This window comes from Mastomys coucha, unplaced genomic scaffold (genome assembly GCF_008632895.1).
Source record: "Mastomys coucha isolate ucsf_1 unplaced genomic scaffold, UCSF_Mcou_1 pScaffold12, whole genome shotgun sequence".
Classification (NCBI taxonomy): domain Eukaryota; kingdom Metazoa; phylum Chordata; class Mammalia; order Rodentia; family Muridae; genus Mastomys; species Mastomys coucha.
Window position 1 is genome coordinate 42,735,680 of NW_022196894.1, and position 10,107 is coordinate 42,745,786.

General features: G+C 39.2%; 1 protein-coding gene across 1 annotated transcript in view; it reads left to right on the top strand.

The window, feature by feature from the left end:
* Positions 1–9,956, top strand: part of LOC116083264 (cell surface glycoprotein CD200 receptor 1-like) — a 27,645-nt gene extending 17,689 nt beyond the window's left edge. Inside the window, exons 2-8 of the mRNA XM_031360081.1 lie at positions 4,226–4,285; positions 5,283–5,600; positions 5,714–5,962; positions 6,790–6,792; positions 8,755–8,848; positions 9,391–9,442; positions 9,936–9,956. Coding sequence (XP_031215941.1) covers positions 4,226–4,285; positions 5,283–5,600; positions 5,714–5,962; positions 6,790–6,792; positions 8,755–8,848; positions 9,391–9,442; positions 9,936–9,956 — 797 coding nt within the window. The remainder of the gene's footprint in view (positions 1–4,225; positions 4,286–5,282; positions 5,601–5,713; positions 5,963–6,789; positions 6,793–8,754; positions 8,849–9,390; positions 9,443–9,935) is intronic.
* The last annotated feature ends 151 nt before the right edge of the window (positions 9,957–10,107 follow it).

The following is a 10,107-nucleotide window of genomic DNA, read 5'->3' on the forward strand; positions in this document are numbered from 1 at the left end:
TCTGTGTAGGTTGACAAAGTTGACACTACCAACACTCCATATGTCTTTTTAATTTTGATTGTGATTGTCGGAAGGTAGTGATTATTTTATTGGGTTTTGTGTGTGTGTGTGTGTGTGTGTGTGTGTTGTGTGTAAGAAGACATTTTATTTCCCATGTAAAATTGAAACAAAACCAACTGCATTTGGAAGGCAGTCTGTTTCTGTTCTCTGAATTTTTTTTATTAGGTATTTTCTTTATTTACATATCATATGATTTCTCCTTTCCCAGTTTACCCTCCCCCAAAAAACAAAACAAAACCAAAAAACAACAAAAACAAACCCCTGTTGCCTCCCCCCTCTCCCTGCTTGTCACCCCACCCTCTCCCAATTATTGGCCCTGGCATTCTCCTACACTGGGGAACAAAAACTTCACAGGGCCAAGGGCCTCTTCTCCCATTGATGACTGACATTGCAATCCTCTACTATATACATGCTGCCAGAACAATCAGTCCCACCATGTGTACTTCTTGGTTGGTGGTTAAGTCCCTGGAAGCTCTGAGAGTACTAGTTAGTTCATATTGTTGTTCATCCTAAGGGGCTACAAAACCTTCAACTCCTTTGGTTCTTTCTCTAACTCCTTCATTGGGGAGACCCTATACTCAGTTCAATGGATGGCTGTGAGCCTCTACTTCTGTATTAGTCAGGTACTGTTAGAGCCTCTCAGGAGACAGCTATATCGGCTGGATTGTCCTTCCTTCAGTCTCTGCTCCATAGTTAGTCTCTGCAACTCCTTCCATGGGTGTCTTGTTCCCCCTTTTAAGAAGGAATGAAATGTCCACATTTTGGTCTTCCTTCTTCTTGAGTTTCTTGTAGTTTGTGGGGTATTCCGAAGTTCTGTGCTAATAATCTCTTATCAGAGAGAGCTCACCATGTGTGTTCTTTTGTGATTGGGTTACCCCACTCAGGATGATATTCTCCAGGTCCATCCATTTCCCTAACAGTTTCATAAATTCATTGTTTTTAATAGCTGAGTAGTACTCCATTGTGTAAATGTACCACAATTTTTGTATCCATTCCTCTGTTGGGGGACATCTGGGTTGTTTCCAGTTTCTGGCTATTATAAATAGGGCTGCTATGAACATAGTGGAGCATGTGTCCTTATTACATGTTGGAGCATCTTCTGGGTATATGCCCAGGAGTGGTATAGCTGGGTCCTCTGGTAGTACTATGTCCAATTTCCAGAGGAACCGCCATACTGATTTCCAGAGTGGCTGTACCAGCTTGCAATCTCACCAGTAATGAAGGAGTGTTCCTCTTTCTCCACAAGCTCTCTAGCATCTGCTGCCCTCTGAGTTTTTTATCCTAGCCAATCTGACTGGTGTGAGGTGGAATCTCAGGGCTGTTTTGATTTGCATTTCCCTGATGACTAAGGATGTTGAACATTTCTTTAGGTGCTTCTCAGCCTTTCAGTATTCAAATCCCAGGTCTTACAGACACAGATCTGTGTAGGTTGACAATGTTGACACTAACAACACTCCATATGTCATTTTAATTTGTTTATGCTTGTAGGAAGGTAGTGATTATTTTATTGGGTTTTTGATTGGCATTCCTTTAGAGTTATTAATCTTTACCATGTGTCTACTGGCCATTTGAGTACCATTATTCTTGTAATGTATTTATTCAAATATTTTTTCTAGTTTTCAAACCTGTTTTTCTAATGTGACTGAATAGTTTACTGAGAGGTCTTCATTGTTGACTGGGAGAGTGTGCCAAATGCTTCTTTAGCATCTTCTGATAATGCCTTTCCCCCTTAGCCTGTTGGTATGATGGGTCTCTGAATGTTGAACCAGTCTTGCATCCGTGAGACAAATCCCACTAGTCATACTGTAGCATTCTTCTTATAAACTCTGAACTTGTTTGGCTAATAATTTGATAAACTTCTATTCTTTGTGCTTCTAACCAACTGATTTCTGGAATTACATATGTAGTTTACCATGTCCAGTTCCATGCAGGGCTGGGGATGAACTTAGGGCTTTGAGTATAGTAGGCAAGCACTCTACTGCATCCTTAACTCTGATAGCTTTTTTTTTTCAAGCACCAAGTGATATTGCCATTTCTTTATATAATATAATATAGTTAGCGATTTATTTATTGAAGAATCTCTTGTTCATTTCCAAATTTTGGCTATTACGATGGAAGCTAATTTACATTTCTTTAAAAATATTTGTTGTTAATTGTGAGTCTCACATCATGCACCCCAGCCTCCTCACCTCTCTGTCCCCTCGTATTCTCCCTTTGCCCTAGCACCCTCCCCCACCATCAAGGCCAGACAAACACACAAATCACCAGGACCATCACCTCCACCACCACAACCAAGAACAGCAACAGCAATAGCAAAAGAAAGCAGCTCATTTTGTATGGGCTAAATAAATAAATAAATAAATAAGTAAATAAATATCTCATTTGGAGGCTCTAGTATGTCCCAGTGTGTCCCACAGTATATCCCTGTGTCCACACATCTGCACTTATTTGTTAATTGGGCTATTTGATTTTGTTACTTTATTGAATCTTTTGTATATTCTGTTTATTTGTTGGCTATCAAATATATAGTTAGTAAAGATTTCTCTCCCATTCTGTAGGCTGTTTTTTCACTCAGTTCTTTCCTTTGCTGTACAGAAACTTCTTGACTTAATGAAATCCACTGTGCTTCCCAGTTTTGGGTTCATTTTGCTTTCACATGTAATACCATAGATCACTCACTTCACTGTACCTGGCATAGTCTGCTTAGTAGCATGTCTTCTGATTCCACCCTCTTTCCAGCTAATGACAGATTTTTTTTTTTTTTTTTGCTTTTGATACAAGGTTTCTCTATATACCCCTGGCTGTCCTGAAACTCATTCTATAGACCAGGCTGGCCCGGAACTCAGAAATCCACCTGCCTCTGCCTCCCAAGTGCTGGGACTAAAAGTGTGCTCCACCACTGCCCAGCTAATGACAGATTTTTGTTGTTGTTTTATCCTTTTTGTTCTTAATTGGAGATTTTCTGTACTTTCATGGAGTCTTCTAACATTTACTATAGGCGTTATTTTGCTTTTGTTTGAAACATACATTTATAGTTAGTCCAATTTTACTATTAAAAACACACTAGCACTTCATAGTAGTTTAGGTAGCTCAGGATAACAAACACGTCTACTTTTTCTTTCCTGTGTCTTTAATTGTTGCCTGTAAAGCATGGAACTGTTATGGTTCAATGTTTCAGAAGCTGATTATGATGATTTTTTCTTATAAAGCAGTGTATGTAGTCCAGTTTGGCCCCAAATTTATGATATGGCCAGTTTCACTGACATCATGATTCTCCTGTCTCCCTCCACTCTCTGTGCAACCATGCTTGGTTTGGGACCATTATAATTGTGAACAATTCTACAGAACTCAAGGAAGGAATGGAAAACTCATCCTTCTCCTGCCCTGCTCTGCTTCATTTCTGCTGTTCAGTCACAAGGTGGAGCAGCTGGAAGGAGGCGAGAGGATGAACTCTTGGTGACTCTGATTCTATAGTATTTGAGAATGGCTCTGTTTTTCTATCTGTCGGAAGTGTTCATTATTGGACCAAATGGCTTTTGTTTTAAATTAATTAATTAATTTATTCACCTTCATCCTATTATTTATTCTCTTTACACCCAATATCATCCCCTTCATTCCAGTATGCCCTCTTCCACCTCCTCCCCTAAATCCCCTTCTCTTCTCCTCTGAGAAGGAGGAGCCCCCTGGGTATCACTCCCCAACTCCTGCACATAAGTCACTGAAGGACTAGGTACATCTTCTCTCACTGAGGCCAGACAGGCAGCCCAGTTAGGGGGCCTGGATTCTTAGGCAGGCAAGAAATTCAGGGACAGCTCTGCTCCAGTTGTTGAGGGATCTGCATGAAGATCAAGCTGCAAATCTACGATATAGGTGCTGGGTGCCTAGGATCATATGGTTTTAATTAGGGGATGACATCTGAAGAAAGAGTTTAATGAAGTCAGCTTATGTGGTATGCCTACACTGGACCTGGCAAGGAGCTGGAAGAGGGAAGGCAGGGCTACTGTAAACTATTGGCAAAATAAAGTTACTCATGAGTGGGAATAAAACTAGTTAATATCTTATGACTGCAATTTCCAAGATTTTGACATATCAGTGATGATAAAAGTTTGAATTCCTCCTTACAATCATTTAAATATTTAAGCATTTGTATTTAAATATTTTCTAGAGTCAACTTGCACTGATACGAAGCAAACTACACAGAACAGTTCATCTCTTGTGGCAGAAGGTAAAATTCTTGCCTATTTTGTGGGAATGGAGAGTTGACCTTGCTTAGACACAGTGACTAAGGCCTTGGCTGCTGGACAGATTGAGGATGAGTAGCAGCGTCTGGTCATGTAGTGTTATGGTGTGAGGGACCCTGAACACTTGCCTCTAAACCTTTGCCACATTAGAAGGAGTGATGGAAAGACTTTGGCGTTAGTACCCTCCCAGGTCTGTGTTGAAGAATTTCTTTCTTCATCTGATTAGGTGACCTTTATTTAGAAGTGACTTATGAGGACTCTAGTTCCCCAAAGAGGCAAGTGATATTGAAATAAGACAGTGGAGATGTTAATGCAATGTTTATAATAAGCAGGGCTTATTCCCATCAAGTTCTGTTCCTGTTAAAGCAATGACAATACTCTTTTAGTGGGGCTTTGGTGGTGCATGCCTTTGATCCCAGCACTTGAGGGGCAGAGGCAGGCAGATTTTTGAGTTTGAGGCCAGCCTGGGCTACAGAGTCAGTCCAGGACAGTCAGGGTAGTCTAGAAAAAAACGTGTTTTGAAAAACCAAAAAAATAAAAAATAAAAAATATTAAAAAAACCCCAAACAAACAAACAATCAAAAAACGAAAAAATAAAACCCTCCCAAAACAACAAAACAAAACAAAACAATAGACAACACTGACTTTTGTCATAAGTGATTGTGACAGATAATTTTGTCAAGTAATCACCACTCAGCAAACTTGTATCCATCATGGACTCTTTATATCAGTGTATAAGCAATGTGAGGATTTATGGTGCAAGATATGCATAGCCCACGTACCTGAACCTTTTCTTAGAAGATGAATAGCATATTTAATTCTGATAGATTGAACATACAGAAACAAAGAAGTGTGAGAAAATCTACTCTTGCTGTAATACTTCCATTAGTCAAGCATTGTTCTAGTGTAACTTATAAGTTAGTGTGAATAGACATAACTCACAAGGTGTCCTTTTCTCATTTCCTCCCTCTGTGTATCCAGTTAACACTATGGTGTCTGTACAGATGGGAACAAAGTCTCTGCTCTGCTGCCCTTCAATTCCACTGAAAAAAGCAGTATTAGTAACATGGACGATAATGCCCAGAGGTCAGCCTTCCTGCATAATAGCCTACGTTGTAGACACAATGGAGACCAATGAAACCAACTGCTCGGGCAGGAACATCACCTGGGTCTTCACACCTGACCTCGGTCCTGGCCTTCAGATCAGTGCAGTGGCCCTCCAGCATGAGGGGAATTACTCATGTGAGATAGCAACACCTGAAGGAAATTTCCAAAAAGTCCATGACCTCCAAGTGCTGGGTAAGTGACAATGTCACATATTGTGCTATTTCAGGTCACCAATTTTAGTTAGAAAAAAATGTCCTTGTAATTTGTGACAAGACTGAATCTTTATTTCCTATCCGTCTCTCCAGTGCCCCCTGAGGTAACCTACTCTCCAGGGAAAAATAGAACTGCAGTTTGTGCGGCAGTTGCAGGCAAGCCTGCTGCGCAGATCTCTTGGACTCCAGATGGGGATTGTGTCACTCAGGATGAATCACACAGCAATGGCACAGTGACTGTCAGGAGCACGTGCCACTGGGAGCAGAACAATGTGTCTGTTGTGTCCTGCTTTGTCTGTCATTTGACTGGTAACCAGACTCTGTCCATAGATCTGAGTAGAGGTGATTAGTACCTTCTTCAATATTTTTCTTTAGTATGTGTGTATATATACATATATATATATATGTATATGTGTGTGTGTGTGTGTGTGTGCGTGCGCGCACACGCGCGTCCGTGCGTGTGTGCATGCATGGCATGTGCTTGTGTGTGTATGTCTGTGCATGTGCCATAGTAAGTATGCAGGGGTCAGAGAACAACATGTCCTTATACCGCATGGGATAGAAATTTAGTCCTCAAGTTTTGGCAGCATGTGCTTTTATCTGCTGAGCTACAGGTGCTGTACAAATCTGAGTAATATGAATTTATATACACACATATACATGAAATGTTCTGAGTTACTGGGTACTCTGCCAGTCACTTCTATCTTTCCGAGGAAATAGGGTTCTTAGCACCCTGCAAAGACAGCAAGCAACAGAACTGCCTGCATCATTTTTTCTTCTCCCAAAGAGATCTCTTACTTTCTTTTCCATTTTTGAATAAAAAGAAAGATGTTTAGTTAGTCTCTGAAGGTTCTGAGACACATTTTTTATTATATATTTTTAATTTATATTTCATACGATATCTCCTTTCCCAGTTTCCCCTCTGAAAAAAATAAAAATAAAAACAAAACAAAACAAAACAAAAAAACAAAAACAATCCCCTGTTCCCTCCCCCTTCCCCTGCTGGACACCACACCCTCTCCTGCTTCCTGGCCTTGGCATTCCCCTACACTGGGGCATAGAACCTTCACAAGGCCAAGGGCCTCTCCTCCCATTGATGATCGACTTGGCCATCCTCTGCTACATATGCAGCTGGAGCCATGAGTCCCACCATGTGTCATCTTTGGTAGGTGGTTTAATTCCTGGAAGCTCTGAGGGTACTAGTTAGTTCATATTGTCGTTTGTCTCAAGGGGCTGCAAACCCTTCAGCTCCTTCAGTCCTTTCTTTAGCTCCTTCATTTTGGACCATGTACTCAGTCCAATGGATGGCTGTGAGCCTCTACTTCTGAATTAGTTGATCACTGGGAGAGCCTCTCAGGAGACAGATATATCAGGCTCCTGTCAGCTAGCACTTGCTGGCATCCACAATAGTGTCTGGGTTTGATGATTGAATATGGGAAGGATTCCTAGGTGGAGCAGTCTCTGGATTGTCCTTCCTTCTTCATATGTCTCCACTCCATAGTAGTCTCTGAAACTCCTTTCATGGGTATTTTGTTCCCTCTTTTAAGAAGGAATGAAGTATCCACATTTTGGTCTTCCTTCTTGAGTTTCTTGTGGTTTGTGGATTGTACTTTGTATATTCAGATCTTCTGGGCTAATATCCACTTATCAGAGAGTGCTCACCATTTGTGTTCTTTTGTGATTGGGTTACCTCACTCAGGATGATATTCTTCAGGTCCATCCATTTCCCTAAGAATTTCATAAATTCATTGTTTTTAATAGCTGAATAGTACTCCATTGTGTAAATGTACCACATTTTCTGTATCCTTTCCTCTGTTGAGGGACATCTGAGTTGTTCCCAGTTTCTGCCTATTATAACTAAGGCTACTATGAACATGGTGGAGCATGTGTCCTTATTATGTGTTGGAGCATCTTCTGGATGTATGCCCAGGAGTGGTATAGCTGGGTCCTCTGGTAGTACTATGTCCAATTAAGGGAGGAACCGCCAAACTGATTTCCAGAGTGGTTGTACCAGCTTGCATCCTCACCAGCAATGAAGGAGTGTTCCTCTTTCTCCACAAGCTCTCTAGCATCTGCTGTCACCTGAGTTTTTATCCTAGCCATTCTGAATGGTGTAAGGTGGAATCTCAGGATTGTTTTGATTTGCATTTCCTTGATGACTAAGGATGTTGACTTTAGGTGCTTCTCAGCCATTCGTTATTTGTCAATTGAGAATTCTTTGTTTAGTCTGAGACACATTTTTAAAGTTTTTATCCTTAAAATTTTGATACAGACACACACATACACACACATTCACACACACACACTCGTTTGCGCACACATGTGTGAGTATGTTTGACAGTGTTTTTCTCATTACCCTTTCTATTTATTTCCATTGAACTTCTTATCAACATGGCCCATCCTACTTCTTCGTATGCATGTGTGTGTTATGTATAGATGTGCGCATTCTGTGTATGTTTTGTTTTTTCCATTGTTGGTGTGTGTGTGTGTGTGTGTGTGTGTGTGTGTGTGACTTTTTTTTTAAGTCAGGTTGCTTGCATGAGTATATATGGGGAATTATGTAATTGAACAAGGACAACCTATGATCCATTCTCCCATGAATGGTGAAAAGTTGTCAGGTCCAGTCTTGTACCTGCTGATTCGAGTTCAACACCTATTTTATACCAGGAGGATAGGGTTTTACAACAGTCGTTATCCTCTGGCTCTTACATTCTTTTTGCCACTCTTCCTCTGTGTTCCTTGAAACTAGGTGGGGTGCTAGAGATACAACATTTAATGCTGAACATTCCATTCAACAACCACTTATTCTCAGAACCTTGATTACTAATGGGTTCCTGCATTAGCCATTGGTCACTGAAAATAAGTTTTCTGACCCAGACTGAAAGCAGCATTAATTTATGAGTATAAAATAAATGTTTAGAAGACAATGGACAGTGTGTCCATTTAGAAAAAAAAAAAAAAGTAGAAGACCTGCACCCTCTCTTCCCCTAGAGCTCATGATCTTTCTGGCCACCTGCTTTTGATCATGTTTCAGTACCAGACATGAATTCCAGCTTCATTTTATCAATGAAATGTATATTATTATGTAAATGTATCACATTTGAACCATAAAAATTTTCTGTCTATCATTACAGGTGACCAATTATTACAACCATATATTTCGTACATCAGACCATCTATTATTATTTTGATCATCATAGGATGCATTTGTCTTTTGAAAACCAGTGGCTTGAGGAATTAAGTGATGAAAATTTTCTTTAACCTTATTGGATTACAAAAGGGTGAGAATATGGGACTGACTGATGACTGACTGACTGTTACATTAGGGAGGAACAACAATGTTCATGTAAGCAAAAAGGACACATGCCATATTAGAAGGGGATTACCTTGCATGATGACCATGTTTAGTGAGTTGCTCAGATGGCCAAGCACTGTGAATTAAGCCAATTAGGGCTGAGAACTAGGACATGCTAATATCTTTAATTTGAGGAAATAACTACAATATTTCTTTTTATATAACAAAGAGATGGCATCTCATATTTTTTATTGCATCAAGCCCCTATCTTGATGTTTTTCTTTTTTTCCCTAAGAATCAGAATTCTTTGTTATAATAACTGAAAAGTGGGGTATTTCACTCATTTCTGGAAGTTCATTTAAGATTTACTGAGACTTACATATTAATTATTAGAAGATTTTTGATACTATAACTGTTTATTCTAAACAATGATGTTGCCTTCAGTCACTCCAGATTGCTTTGTTTTGTTTTGCTTTTTTAGAAAATGTAAATTGCCAAAGTTGGAAGCTACTCCACCTGTTGAGGAGGTAAGATAAACTAATGAACATTTGCAAACATTAAAGCCACATGATCTTAAATCTAGCAGAATAATCTATAATTTGATTTAGTATTCATGTTTTGTTGAACACAAAACAATTCTGATATTGCAGTTAGTAGCCAGACATACTTATTTTGCTAAATACCTATCAAATGAATATATCTTAAAAACAGTTACAGTATCAAAAATTTTTGATTAATTAATATGAACATCTCAATAAATCTGAAATTACCTGAAATGAATGGAATATAATGATTTGCAACTACTATAACAAAGAGAAAATTCAGTATATAAAAGTCTATCTATCCATCTATTTAATCTTTCAACCTATGGTTTCATCTGATAAACTGTATCTTAACAATTTTGCCATATTTGGATTGTAATCTCTGAAGAAATCCAGTAGTTGTTCCCTTCTCCATGCAACTGTGTCTAATTTTCTACATCCCCATTGAAACACCTTCATAATTTTTCTCTTTTCTAAGCTTAAAGCAACCGTTCCTTAGTCTTGTAAGACCAGCTTCTTATTTTCTTTGACTCATTCCTTAAAATACTTCTTATATCACCTCATTCCTGTACGTGTCTACAATCACCCAACAACCATCTCACACAAAATATAAATAATCAACAAATGTTTGTGATAGATTATTAGAACAA